Genomic DNA, 14,790 nt, shown 5'->3' on the forward strand with positions numbered 1-14,790 from the left:
ACAAAGAAGTGTTGTATTAAGAAAAAATAACATATTAAAACCGCATCGTGTTTGTTTTCTTTTATTGGCCACCTTAACCTGAAACTAAAATATCTTGCAGATGTCTAAAACATCGGCAGTCCGGTCCGCCGTACTCCTTGCACATGTCAATGTTTTGAGATATTACACATGAATAGTAATCAGAAACATAAAAAAAGATTTGAATCTATTTGTTTAAAATTGTCACAATAAGTAATTAGTGGTGTTTTGAGATCATTAACAATCAACAACAATCGGCTAGCGGATACGTATGTTAGCTTGCAACAATCACATTGCGAGTAAACTCACTACCTGTACGGTACCAGATCCAAGCTGATGCCTAATTATATTTATCAATACGGTTGAATATGTCACTAACCTTGTAGCTTGTTAATTCTGCAGTAATAAAATTGCAAACCACTTATTGAAAGTCCTAATTATAGGTCAGTTTAGGCATCTTATAAATTCCACGTGTGTTTTGACTTTTTGCACACGGCCTACAGCTGGGCCCTACGTAAGGTTTCATGTGCAAAGCTGATGGCTAATTATATTTACCAATACGGTTGAATATGTCACTAACCTTGTAGCTTGTTAATTCTGCAGTAATCAAATTGCAAACCACTTATTAAAAGTCCTAAATATAGGTCAGTTTAGGCATCTTATAAATCCCACGTGTGTTTTGACTTTTTGCACATGGCCTGCAGCTGGGGTATACCTATGTTTGTGTATACACACACACACTCTCTACAGTCTCTCTCCCCTAAAAAAATACAGGTAAACTAGATTGACCCGGCCAAAGTCACTGATTGTGGCTGTCCCATTATACTACGAGGTGCACAGGGTATACATCGCTTGCTGTCAGTAGAAGCCATGCTCTCAGTCAGTCGCCATTGAAATCTCAGGGCAAATGGAAACAAGACAATGTGATCATAACTTAACACTTTAATTAGCCTTAGATAATCCACTTTAATAGGTGAGGTATTGTTTTTACAATCTTTAATACCTTTTATCATATAAAATGGCTACCATACACAGAGCGGTACCTCAACATTCATAGATCGTCAGTCCCTCAGAATGGACAGATTTTTTCACCCGTAAAATTTTTTAAATCTCCTCTATCAATATAATTTGCGCACCCCCAACTTCAAATTTTATTTTTGCACAAAAAAAAGTGCGCAAATTACACAAGTTTTTATGGTTACATAAAGTAAGTGGATGTTTTGGGAGACTACAGTATGTTTGTGTTGTGTCTCCTTGTGATAGTGAACTCTTGCCCCTTTTTATAGTACTAACTCAATGAAGCATGACACCAAAAAAAGGTCAAAGTTCTTTCAGAAAGCAGAAAAAAAGTTTTTTGTTTTGCAGTTAAGAGATAATTTCTAAAAAATACACTGTACAGACAATTTGAATCTGATTGTTAATAAAAGGTTCCAAAACCGTAAATTGTGACATCATATATAACCATAAAGGGCAGCAGGATAATTATAACTCTTTACAACTCCTAAAATCACTTTATACCTGAACTTGCAGCATTCGGATGAATGGAAATATCTCAGCCAGTTTGTTAGAAAGGTCATGACCTCCGTCTGTTTCCTTGGTGACATTCTGACTTTCCTCTCCCTGTGAGGTAGGGACGTGAGCAGTTGACTGTGTGACAGTTGGTGTGTCCGTGTTTCGTGTCCCGGAGTCAGATGAAGCCAGGGAAACTAGAAACACCAATAGTGGTAATATTCAGTGGTTTTAAAAATATGCAAAACTGATAGTTTGATTAATCATTCATTAGTTTTATTTATTCTGTATTCCTAACCTTGTTAAAAGCCTTACAGTGATGTCATGTTAATTGATTCCAATAATAACTTATTTTTATTTCAAAAACAAAATGTCATCTGAACAATAGTCATGTCCTCTTAGATAAAAAATAAGAAAAAAATATTTATAAAAGAGTTTCAAGAAAACCATTGGTTAGTTCCACTTCTCATCACAATCACCAAAAGGTGGGACTAATCGCTGGTAAATTGTACTTCAAGAAGTACAGTCCAGGTATTTTTAATTTGTAACACTAAGACATACAGATTATATATCTTGGTAGTCAATCTTTACATCTTATTCGCAGATAATTAAATTTATGGATATTAACTCAACTGTAAATGTATGCAAAAGCAAAATTAAATCTCCCTTCAATAAAAGCAACTTTGATTAAACAAAACATACCCTGTGATGTTTTCCTCTTAAGGGGGAGTGCAGCATCTGCAAGTGACTGGTCCACGGTCACTTTCTCCCTCCCCTGACTGGAGAGCTTCACTTTATCTTTAGGATTGTAGGATAGCCAGTTCATTAGAGCTGGATCAAGCTGACAAACTATCCCCTCCATATTGAGTAGAAATACACTTGGAACTGAAATAAATAACAAACTGTTAAAAGATTGTTAACATACATGGTTTAGAGCTTTTTGCACTTGTCATTTTCTGCTTAAAGATGCTCCACCGCTGACAAATGGTATTTTTCTCTTTATCAAAAACAGGAGCAGATGAATTAGTATATTTCTTCAGTTACAAAAGTTACTTACTTTACACCATTACCACCATTGAAAAATTTGAGCTTCTAATTTTACTTTCAGATGAAAGTATCAAAAATAATTAATTTCACCTTGAAAAAATCCCTTGACACTCTGATCTACATGTATATATCATTAATTAATTAAGAAATCAATTATACTTCTGCAGCAATTCTTACCATCTGTGGTGTGTGGTTTGTTTGGGAGCTGGAACGTAAATGTGAGAAAATCTTCCGCTGTTTCTTCCTGGGACGGAGTTCTGAAGTATTCTGTTGTGTGGAGTCTGCTAGTATTGGCTGGAGCGTACAGGAGGGGTGTCGGTTTGGACTGGTCCGTATCTGTGTTAGATAACATTAACATTGAGAGAAGGTTTAATTCATTAGATAGACAATGTGCACTTCACGATCAACATCATTGTTTAACATTATCCTATTTAAGCTAAGTAGTTTTGATTGAAATTAAACCAATATTAAAGCTAAGTAGTGTTTTGATTGAAATTACAGCAATATCTAAGCTAAGTAGTGTTTTGATTGAAATTACAGCAATATCTAAGCTAAGTAGTGTTTTGATTGATATTGAAATTACAGCAATATCTAAGCTAAGTAGTGTTTTGATTGAAATTACAGCAATATTTAAGCTTAGTAGTGTTTTGATTAAAATTACAGCAATATCTAAGCTAAGTAGTGTTTTGATTGAAATTAAACCAATATTTAGGCTAAGTAGTGTTTTGGTTGAAATTAAAGCAATTTTTAAGCTAAGTAGATAATGTTTAGATTAGAAAAGAAGTCCAAGGTCCCTGACAATATGACCACATGAGAAGACACAGTCGTATATATGTGTAAGCGTCCTAATTTTTTAAGGTCATATGAGCTACCAACTCAAGAGTCGCATTAGATATTTATATGACAGAATTGTGATAATACATGACTGTAATCAAAATTCTTGGCGATATATTGATACAAAAATATGTTAAAGGGCAGGGGGAAAAACAGCGGCAGTACTAGCTGGACATACTACCATTCTTATTACAATACTCTTGAGGTGACTGAAGGATTATTTTGACAAATCTGAATTTTTTAAATCTAGCATTGCCAGTACAGAGACACCTGCTATATATAAAGGACAGACCTCAACCCCATTACTTTATAATTCACCTCTATATAAAGGACACCAGTCTATAAAGGACAGACCTCAACCCCATTACTTTATAATTCACCTCTATATAAAGGACACCAGTCTATAAAGGACAGACCTCAACCCCATTACTTTATAATTCACCTCTATATAAAGGACACCAGTCTATAAAGGACAGACCTCAACCCCATTACTTTATAATTCACCTCTATATAAAGGACACCAGTCTATAAAGGACAGACCTCAACCCCATTACTTTATAATTCACCTCTATATAAAGGACACCAGTCTATAAAGGACAGACCTCAACCCCATTACTTTATAATTCACCTCTATATAAAGGACACCAGTCTATAAAGGACAGACCTCAACCCCATTACTTTATAATTCACCTCTATATAAAGGACACCAGTCTATAAAGGATTTTTTGCAATGTCCCTTTCGTGTCCTTTATAGATAGGTTTTACTGTATTTTATCTCCGTTTACACTCACCATACATGATGACCTGTACAGACGAGACCGTCCCACTGTAGGCAGTGACACTTGCAGTCCTACATTTCTTCAGCTCCAACCCGCTCATAGACATCTCCAGTAAGGGCACATGTTGATCACTCCCTGGGTCTAAGAAGTTATAAATGTGCAAATATAATGTCAGAAACATCTAAAATACCCTTATATACACATGATTTAGCAAAAAAAGGGAGTTCTGTTCCCTCTGCACAAAAAACATGTTAGCACCGAAATGCCGTATGGAAAATAAGAAGAGTAACGTCCCATTTGTGAATATATTGGCCACCAATACATTTCAATGGTGAGACTTCATCAAATCACATTGAAAATAAGAAGAGGTACATATCCTCTTTGTGAATACCAACACATTTGAAGGGGTGCGACTTCTTAAGTTACATTGAAAATAGGAAGAGTTACATCCAATTTGTGAATATATTAGCCACCAACCCATTTGAAGGGGTGTGACTGCGGCAAGTCACATTAACATTAGGGAGAATTACGTCCCTTTTTTTCAATATATTGGCACCAACATAAACCTGCATTAGCAGATAAAAAGAGTTATGTCTCCTTTGCAGAAACAACTCTTGTTGGCATCAATGTTTGTGGCGGACCCTTTTATAAAGGGGACATAACTCTTTATATTTTCCATTCAATAAGTCTTGCAGAAACACAAATAATGGACCTTTATTTACATGTTATACCTTTATAGATGCTCACCCGCTGACGAATGGTATTTTTCTCTTTAAAAAACAGGCTGACAAATTATTATATTTCTTCAGTTACAAATGCTATTTACTATATCTACTACCAAAAAGTTTGACCTTCTTATTTTATTTCAAGATAAAAAAGATAACTCAATGGCAGTATGCCCTATATGGAATGAAGTACTGATTGTACATTGTACATTAACTAAAAACAAAACAATTATTTGTATTTATGTGTTGATTAGACACATATGTACACGATCAAGTTATTGTTCAAATGAATGGTGTCATTTATGCTCCCTCGGCAGTGGAGCATCTTTAAATTGTCAAAAACAGTTTTTTTATATCCATTACACATATATTCATGTGTCATATCACAATAATTAATATTGTCTGTTTACCCATGCGAAAGATATCCTCCATCAGACTATTCTCAGTCAGTGAAGACAGTTTGGGAGTTTTCTGTTGCCAAGACGACCAAATCTGTTTCCCTAGCAACAGCTTGGCCTTGTTCAGATTGATAGACACCTGCCCTAGCTGATATAGATGTTCTCCTTTGGGAAGATGGACATTTTTCCTACAACAAAATATTAATTCAAACAAATAATATTTCACAGTCAAACACATTTTACTGAATTTGTTTTTAATAATAACAGTTAAAAATACTGTATATCTAAAACCCATACTTCCATAATCAGAGATACAATTCTACAAACTTTAACTAAAAGCTATCTTTCACAAATTAAATTTTTATTCACATCCATTTCCAAAAAACATAATTAAATTATATAATAATGACATGGTTTTGTTCATTTAGGTGATTTTTTTTGTGAGGGTTGGTGGGGGGGGGGGTTATTTTTTTTTCCATTTAATATTTTCTCAAATATTTTCTATTTTTTCCATTTACAAATATTTTCTAATTAGTGCTCGTCTGAATAAGAAACTACAATGTGTTAAATTCATTTTGAAAAAAAAACAACAGAAATATGAAATCTTATCCATATCAATCGATCAGAAAGGGATTGCTCCAGTGGATTCTAGTTTAAGTTAAAATAGTCGAATAGAAATGAATTACATTTCCGATACACAACGTAGTAAGGCTAATATTTATAAATGTTGATAGACTCAGTGAGATTATTGACATTACTGTTAAGGCTGTATCTTACCAATACATGGGCAGGAGTAGCTTCTTCATGTAGAGAGCTCCACTACAAGGGGGGATAACTGTCACTACATGAGACTGGACCCCAGCTTTGTCTAATTGGACTATTCCAGCATTGAATCCAAACATCTGTAGAAACACAAAGTAATTACACAGAATCATATCACATATCTAGAGACAATTAATCTAGCAGGTTTTGTTTAATTAATTAAAAAATAATAATTTTTCTAACTTCAGAAAGTTTTAGAAAACGAGTACTGAAACAAGGTTTATATACTTACATTACCAAATAAATAGATGAACTAACTTAAAGTTGTCAAACAAAAGTTACAGAAATCATTGCATTTTCTTTTTAGAAGTGACATTGTTGAGTATAACCACACAAAGGTTGTATTTTACCTTTGACCTTTAACCTCTATTGTACCTAATTGGTAATGACCTTTTACATCTAATGTATCTAGGTATTGACCTTTCACCTTTACTGTATCTAGGAAATGACCTTTCACCTCTCTTACATCTAGGTAACAATTCTTCACCATTACTGTACCATGGCAATGACCTTTATATGTGATGACCTTTCATCCCTATTGTACCTATAATAACGACCTTTCAACCCTATTGTACCTAACGACCTGTAACCCAGTTACCTTGATCTGTGTGTGTGAGTAACAGTGATGAAGAAGATTTGGTGATGGCCCCACAGTTTTGCTGACAAGCTTCACCAGTTTCCTTGGATACATAGCATAACTGATTTGATAATCAAACCGGTTTGCTGCGATGGCGAAGCAGGGCAAGTGTGTCTCGGTTTGTTTTGATGGATCGTCTTTGGTCTGAAAAGAAACCATTTGTACATAATTGGTATAAGTTTTAAACAGAGAACCTAGTTCTTTTGTTCTGCGCTACATACATACACTATTATATCATTTTTATATAATTATAAATATAAATTTTCTAATAACAGTTTAACCCAGAACATTTGAACTATTGTTGAAATCTTAAAAATCATGTAAATTTTCCATGAATTACCCATACACCAATCACACTCATTTCGCAAATCCTAACTCCATACATAAAACAAGGTACAGTGTAATTAATATAAAAAGAGTAGCACTTCTAACATTTGGCCAGTTAGGCCTAATGAAATTCTCCACCTCCTAGTTTCTCTCCCGTTCTATGATTTGACATGGTTACCCTATACAACCTAAAGCAAACAATACTTAACCTGCAATCTACTCTATAATACTAAAGCATGGGGAGAATTACTTGTTGTTCTTTCCATCTTATTTGAGCATTTGTAAGTTTGTGGATATCAATTTGACTGCGAATCAGAATGTGAATTTAGAGGAACAACATTTCACCTTATGTAGTTTGTGTGTGGTGTGGTAGTTCTTTTTCTTGACATCACAGCTCGGGTGTTCAGCATAGAATATGGTAGCTGTTGGGTTGAGTAGGGTAACGTGATGTGTATTTGTTGGTATAAAAGTCTCCATTGATCTGACTTGTTCTTCTGTCGGTGGAGGACAGCTCTCGTCAACAACCTCTGTTAGTTAAAACATACAAAATCACCTTTATAATAAGTTCAATTTAGATATAATACCACTTTATTTGAGGGAAAATATATATTTCGCGTCTTCATTATTTTCATTATTTTCATTATTTTCATCATTTCAAACCAAAAAATATCATATTCATCCCAATAAGCTCCCAGGGCACTTAATTTATTGATTAAGCAAATAAGGAGGAGCTTAATAGAAACAAATTATGACAGCCTTTCAAGAAATTATTCTTTAAAAAAAGCCATCAATCAATTTGCAAAAGAAATCAGAAAGCAAACCAACACAGTTTTCATATTTTCAGTCTGTATTTAATATAAATTAAATGAAATTGAAGTCTAAAAGAGGAGGACGGGCGCTTATAGGGATGGGGTACTTATTGGGCCAAATACAGTATATGAATTAAATATTAAAAGGAGAATAAGTATGAAACAACACCAGTAGATTGTTACAGAACATTAGCTAGGAACACTATGAATGTAGTCATTCGATCCATCTTCAAAATGGCATTACAGTAACATATTTTTGTTCAAACTGCAACTGAAATCATCCAGATGACAACTTTAAGTCAATTAAACTTAGGATAGATCCAGTGATTCAATACTTGCCCTTCCATCATCATCCTCAAAAGAGAATGAGAAAATATACCTGGCTTTTTCTTGGTGTACGGTTCGTAGGTGTGATCTTGAGCACAGCTGAGGAACTTCTGGATTCTGTGGACGGCTGATGATGAAACATTGAGATGAACTGGACCAACAATGTACCGGATCAAGGAATGTTCAGTGACAAACACAACCTCGTCTGTGGTAACGGACGACATACTACCACCCTCTACAAATATCAACAATACAAGTAGTTATTTCTGACACAAGCTGTTCAAAGGAAATTATTCAGTCAACTAAACAAAGCCTGTAAAAAATGTGGGCCACAGTGGCTAAGAGAATTCAGATATCCCGACATATGTATTAACACAAGCCTCCACCGAGTGGTTAAAATATTCTGACTTATTACCACAATTATCCACCTCTGAGCCATGGTGACTGAGTGGTTAAAACGTCCTGACATAGTTCCATAAGCTCTCCACCTCTGGGTTGCAACCTGGCAACTGTCCCACATTGAATACAAACTTGCAACCAAGAAGTGGTGGATAACTGGTAATATGTGAAGCCATCTTAACCACTCGGCCACAACGGCCCCACCAAACATTACATTAGAGAGCTTGTATACTGTATAATGAATTTATACCTGGCTTTATATTGGAGTCCGGCATTGTATACAGATAATCCATGTAGAATGCTCCAAACCTTTCTGTAACATATTGTTCTGTGTGGACCTGTATGTGCTCGTCAAAGTCGACAATAAACTGGAGATCTGCGTCCTGATTGGCTGGACATCCCTGATCAAACAGCGATTGGCTGTAGTAGTTTAGGACCGACTTGGACTGAAGAGAACTCCCTCCTCGTAACAACACCTGGCTCTGTAGACATAGAAAACTCAGTCTTATTGTACATTGTATCACTAGACAGGGCAAAAAATATCCCAGGTCTGATGGCCCGAAACCAGTAAAACATGCTCCTGGCCAAGTGAAAATTGGTGTAAATTTGCCCGGTTTTAATGTTAAATTACCCTGTTTTGGGTAAAATTAGACTGAGAATCTTAAATTCGGCAAGTGATTTTCAAAATACGTTTCTTGCCCTGCTAGAACTAAATATAATGGACTAATTTTGATAATGTTGGTAGTATATTTTTTTTAAAGTTCATACCAAGCCTTGCATTTTCTTTGTACTGACTACCTTTAAACTATTTTTCACTCAAGTATTTAAATCTTCCCATCGCCATCATACTCACCTACAGGAATATACTTCAACAGATATTTATCATTCAAACACCTAATAATCCCAATAAAGCCATATTATGTCTCAGATGTTCCTGACCCCTAGAAATATACTTTCTTATATGTCTACTTAAACCATTGACATGCAGATTAAGCATAATGATCAACTGTAAGAATAACATGAATGGGACTAATTCAAGTAAATATGTGATACCAAATAAAGTTTGTGTGGTACTATTGCTTCTATTAGTGATGGAATGATATTAAAAGTTGATATACCGAACTGTTATCATTTCAGCAAGAAAACTACAAAGAGATACATTTCATCATTCACCACCGGAGATACTAGAACCGCACAAACATTTCAGGATATCACGTGGTACATGAAGTAGTCTAATTGTCTGAGGTTACATTCCTTATGATATATAGGCCGTTTTTGTTTATTCGAAAGAACCGGCTTGACCATTTGTAAAAGTAGAAATCCTGACAGACCTGCAGTTTATCATACAGGCCTGTCAATGCTTTGTAAAGGCTCATCTCAAAACAAAATAAAATCACCAGGTGTGTCTTTAATTCATAAAAGAACAACTAAGTCCAATCAGTCAAACTGCATAATCAAAAACGGTCAAAGTTTTCACAAAAATATCATAGGCATAATTTGAGTGGTGAGCTGATCAAGAAAAACTGCATTACAATGTTATTATCAACAAAATTTAATGTATATATATTTGTGGTTTTATGGCAACCTCATTAACAATTAAAAGTTCCTACAGCAAAATGAAAATGTTATCTTTAAATATAATATATAATTTAAACAAACCCTTGTATCTCCCTCATCGTCAGCCCCACATATACAATGTCCTTGACTCAATAGCTGACAGTTGGAGAAGCCAACTTTCATATTAAAGAAGGCGTGTCCTTTTAGAAGGATTTCCGAGGTGATACCTTCCCCTTCCAGCAGCATGAAGGGTCGGAATGCAATCTTCTTTGGTCCGTACTGATGTTTGTCTTTCAACACCTCTGTCAACTGGTGAATAAAGACAATTCTTTTATTAGTGAAATTTTACAGAAACAGACTTTGCTGAAAAGAAGGAAACTTTCGCTAATTACACCATGGTCTCATGATCGCGAAAAATTTCCCACACATGTTATATTTTATGAATGTATGATCTGTGTAGCTATATATCTAATTGTGAAAGTAACACTTCTGCATATGTGTATGTGTGCACATTGTAAAATTAAGCATTCACAAAAATATTCATTTTTACTGAGTATGAATTCGAAGACATCCTACTGTAGCAAATGGGTAATACTATTTGCTTACTATTATCAAATATGAGAAGCTCAACAAAATTTTAAAAGTCATAATGTAAACCATCTTTCCTTCACATATCATTTACTTTCAGCAATTTCGCGATCAAGGTAGTTTTTTTTCAAAAGTTTACCTCTGCGAACTAATATCTACATCACTTATAATTAGTGGTGGGTCGATCATCGGATATAATCGATTGACGACTTGTTAGAGCCTTCCGATGTCGATGATCGGTTCTGGTTTCCCGTAACCGATTAATCGGATAAAGTTTTAAGTCTTGCATTTTTCCTTATTTTTTCTTTTTTTCTTTTGTTAAGTTTGTTTGTTTCTGTTATTTGTTGTTTTCACCAGTTTATTTTGATGGCAAGTGATGCCTATTGCTATTAGATTGTTAATAAATTAAATTGACCTTTACAACTGATTGTATTTGTGTTACTTCACTTACTTGAGGATTTGTGACAACTCTCTACACTAGTTGGAACCCCAAGGTTATTTAATGCTAAAAGTACCTGGTAAATGAACATGCATCACACAACACTCACCATGCTTTCATGTTATGTTACAAAAGCCAGAGGGTGACTATACATAATTAAGAACCAATGGGTAATAGAAAGCAGTAAATAACTACATGTGCAATATTGATATATCAATTTATTAGATATCTATGTATATATACATGTGCAACACCAAGTTCACCAGCATAATTAGTAATTTTCAGTAAAAAAGTATGCACAAAAAAGAAATAGTTCAGAAACCGATTATAGTTGGAAAAGTCGCATCGGAAGCACAAACCGATTTCAACCGATGATCGATTACAGTTTTCAACCGATTATACATCACTACTTATAATGATGGGAATTTCCCTTCAATCTTGAATCTGTGAGTGTAATGTGATCTTCACGAAAATGTTTTTGAAATGGAAATCGTTGAAATTTATTAGTTGGGAAAGAAAGAATGGATGTGTATTAATAGAAATATACTTTACCTTGAATGTAACAGATGCTTTATGGGCATACATTCCTATTGACAGTATTGGGGGAGTTTTCTGCTTTGGAGTTGTTGATGCATCTCCGAGCTCTTCTTCTTCTGAAGGTAGAATCTGTGGAACATAGGACCACGCCCACGATGCCCATCCCTGATCACCTCCACCAGGCGTATTGGAAGCTGAAAAATCTGTCATTTATAAAATAATTTAAACATTTCGAATCTATCAGTACATGTACTGGTATCTGAAAATCAAAACTTTAATAAATGCAATTAAATAGACACTAGAGAAAATTTGATGTTACATAAGGGGCAGTTAAAACCAAAGAAAAATAGTAGGCACATGTTTCACACAAAATTACAGGATACATACCCTGATATATGTGATATGCATCAATGACTATTACATTTAAATAAAAATCTTGAACACATCAGCAGAGCATAAATGTTACTTATCTTTCACATTTGAATTGAATTTCCTGAAAATAAGAAATTCAGAATAAATCCATCATAGCAAATTTTCATCCAAAAGTGAAAGCAAATATTTGACCTTGACCCAGAGTGAGACCCTGTCCTTGACCTTGTCTCACCTTCTGCAGATGGTTTTTCCTCTTCTTCCTCTTGTAGATCAGAAACGGTTTGTACAGTTTCCAGATCCTCTGGATATTCTTTGGTCCCATAGTACAAGGCAATACATAGCTCAATCAGCCGGAAAAACATCGGCAGTTGTGTGTCAGTCAAAGAGATATCAAGCTTGTCACAAAAAACATCAAACTTTGTAACGGTTGGAAGTTTTGAAGTAAGACTAGCGTATTTTGTGTATACTCGTCCCGTCACCGAGCATCGATATATCAGAGGATCTTGATACATCTCTATCCGTCCGCTAGCATCACACTTGTCTAAACAAACGGTCAGGTCACAAAAGTTCACCGACTTACGTAGAGTAAAATCAGGGGCAGATAAATCTGTAAAAGCTCGGTTCCACATTTTGTCTACACTGTAAACTTCGGCTGATTTCACGTTCAGAGACAAAACAATATCGTCCTCGACAAACTTCACAATGAGGTTGTTGACAATGATACTGACATTGTTTATGATTTTATTCATTAGACTCTGAAGGTAACCCGGAGGTAAATCTTCATCCCCTGTGCTCTTAGATTTTAACTGATTAGATGACCTTGACTTCCGCGGCTGCTTTGACCTTGACCCCTTCGTATCCTCGTAGGCTTTATCGCGAAGTTTTAGTATACATTCAATAGTATTGATAGTAATAACCACTGGTTCTGAGCCAAGCTTTGTCCATGGAACATGGATTCGAAGTTCATGAACATATCCACTTTTGATTGTAATTGGTAGTTGAATGGCCCTTTCTAATGTATCAAGTCGAAGGTCAAGGTTATTCAGCACTGCATCTCCTCCCCATAGTGATAGCTGGAAATCTTCCGGGCGTAACTTTACATATTTGTCAACATACCCCATCAACAGAGGGGTTATATATGACTCAATCTTAAACATGGTGCCGGTCTGTAACAAGGATCTAGATACTGATCAACAGGTCATTCAGTGGTTATTGAAGCACCTCAAGTCTGAAAAGCAAAAAAGTGAAGTTTAATTCATTGTGATTTTGTTATCAAAAATAACTAAAATTAAATAGAAAGATAATATAAAGAAATTATAATCAATTTGCAACTAGAAAATATTTTTTTGTCTGAAAATTAAAAAGTGAAGTTAAATTTTATTCATTGTGATTTTCTTATCAAAAATAACTAAAATTAAATAGAAAGATAATATAAAGAAATTATAATCAATTTGCAACTAGAAAATATGTTTTTGTCTGAAAATTAAAAAGTGAAGTTTCATTTTATTCATTGTGATTTTCTTATCAAAAATAACTAAAATTAAATAGAAAGATAATATAATGAAATTATAATTATTTTACAACTAGAAATATTATTTTTTGTATACTTTTTTTTCAATATTCTTATACTAGTGTTCTACAATTATCACGAGTTTTCCTTTTTATTTGAAAATTAATTTCTTCAACCCATGTACATGTGATTGTCACATGATTGCTACCAAGGGGGACAACTTTTTTATTTAAGTGACAGACAGTATATAAAATCAACCACAGGGAACATTGTATAATCTTCTCTTTTTTTCTTCAAAGAATCATTTTCTCTTTAAATTCTGCATACTGATCATGATACACGTATGCATTTTGTGGAATCCTATTCTGTTGGTACTAAAAGGCATGAACTGGTGACGTAATTATTCATGTGTATTTGGGGTCATTAACGAGTGAAAATTACATGTATAAATTGCATAATGATGTAGGTCTAACTGCAAAAAGTCTTGGCAGACCTAGAGGTTTCGGTCTTCCTCTGTTCCTGAAGACGATGAAGCGTTTTTGTATTTTCCCTGTGAAGCCGTCAGTGTATCGTCAGTCTATCAATTTATACGTTACAAATTTTATATTTAGTGTCCCTTTTTTCTAATTTTTATGTATGAAGGTGTAGCTAATTATGGTTTGTTGGTTACTAGTTAGATTAGATGATATCGGAAATCGAGCAGTGAGCTAACAGTAACAGCGACCGAAATAAATCAGTCAATTAGAACGACGTTTTCGTGTAGATATGACCCCTAAAAGATATATATGGGAAGATACGTTACCATATTAGTTTTGGTCACATTTTCCAAGCTGTCGTTAACAGGTAACGTTCTTCTAAAACATATAATTACTCTCTGCCAACTCATTACATTCGCCATTTTCAGGCATCGCTCGGAAGTTATATGTTATGGTCGTACATCATGATTAGTCCAGATGCATTCCGAAAGAAATTTATTTAACGCAAGTATATATAGTAGAATTACAGGCGAGTATTTCCGGGGCCACATTTAGGCCTGCTCGATTTGTTCAAAAAAGAGTCCGCGTTGGCCCGGGCCGTAAATATGGTTTAACTGTTTTGACCTAGTTGTTCGTTTATTAATTAATGATCGATCTGTTGATTTTGTAAGGTTTTCAGA

At 34.6% G+C, this 14,790-nt stretch overlaps 1 protein-coding gene across 1 annotated transcript in view; it reads right to left on the bottom strand.

Moving 5' to 3' along the window:
- The window catches only part of LOC138309287 (intermembrane lipid transfer protein VPS13B-like), a 55,158-nt gene extending 40,609 nt beyond the window's left edge, over window positions 1–14,549 (bottom strand). Inside the window, 14 exon segments of the mRNA XM_069250460.1 lie at window positions 1,537–1,724; window positions 2,230–2,412; window positions 2,752–2,910; window positions 4,200–4,328; window positions 5,323–5,498; window positions 6,088–6,212; window positions 6,731–6,913; window positions 7,442–7,623; window positions 8,285–8,467; window positions 8,882–9,113; window positions 10,291–10,497; window positions 11,768–11,955; window positions 12,357–13,352; window positions 14,437–14,549. Coding sequence (XP_069106561.1) covers window positions 1,537–1,724; window positions 2,230–2,412; window positions 2,752–2,910; window positions 4,200–4,328; window positions 5,323–5,498; window positions 6,088–6,212; window positions 6,731–6,913; window positions 7,442–7,623; window positions 8,285–8,467; window positions 8,882–9,113; window positions 10,291–10,497; window positions 11,768–11,955; window positions 12,357–13,281 — 3,060 coding nt within the window. The 5' untranslated portion in view covers window positions 13,282–13,352; window positions 14,437–14,549.
- Between the last annotated feature and the right edge of the window lie 241 nt (window positions 14,550–14,790).

This window comes from Argopecten irradians, chromosome 15, assembly GCF_041381155.1.
Source record: "Argopecten irradians isolate NY chromosome 15, Ai_NY, whole genome shotgun sequence".
Lineage (NCBI taxonomy): Eukaryota > Metazoa > Mollusca > Bivalvia > Pectinida > Pectinidae > Argopecten > Argopecten irradians.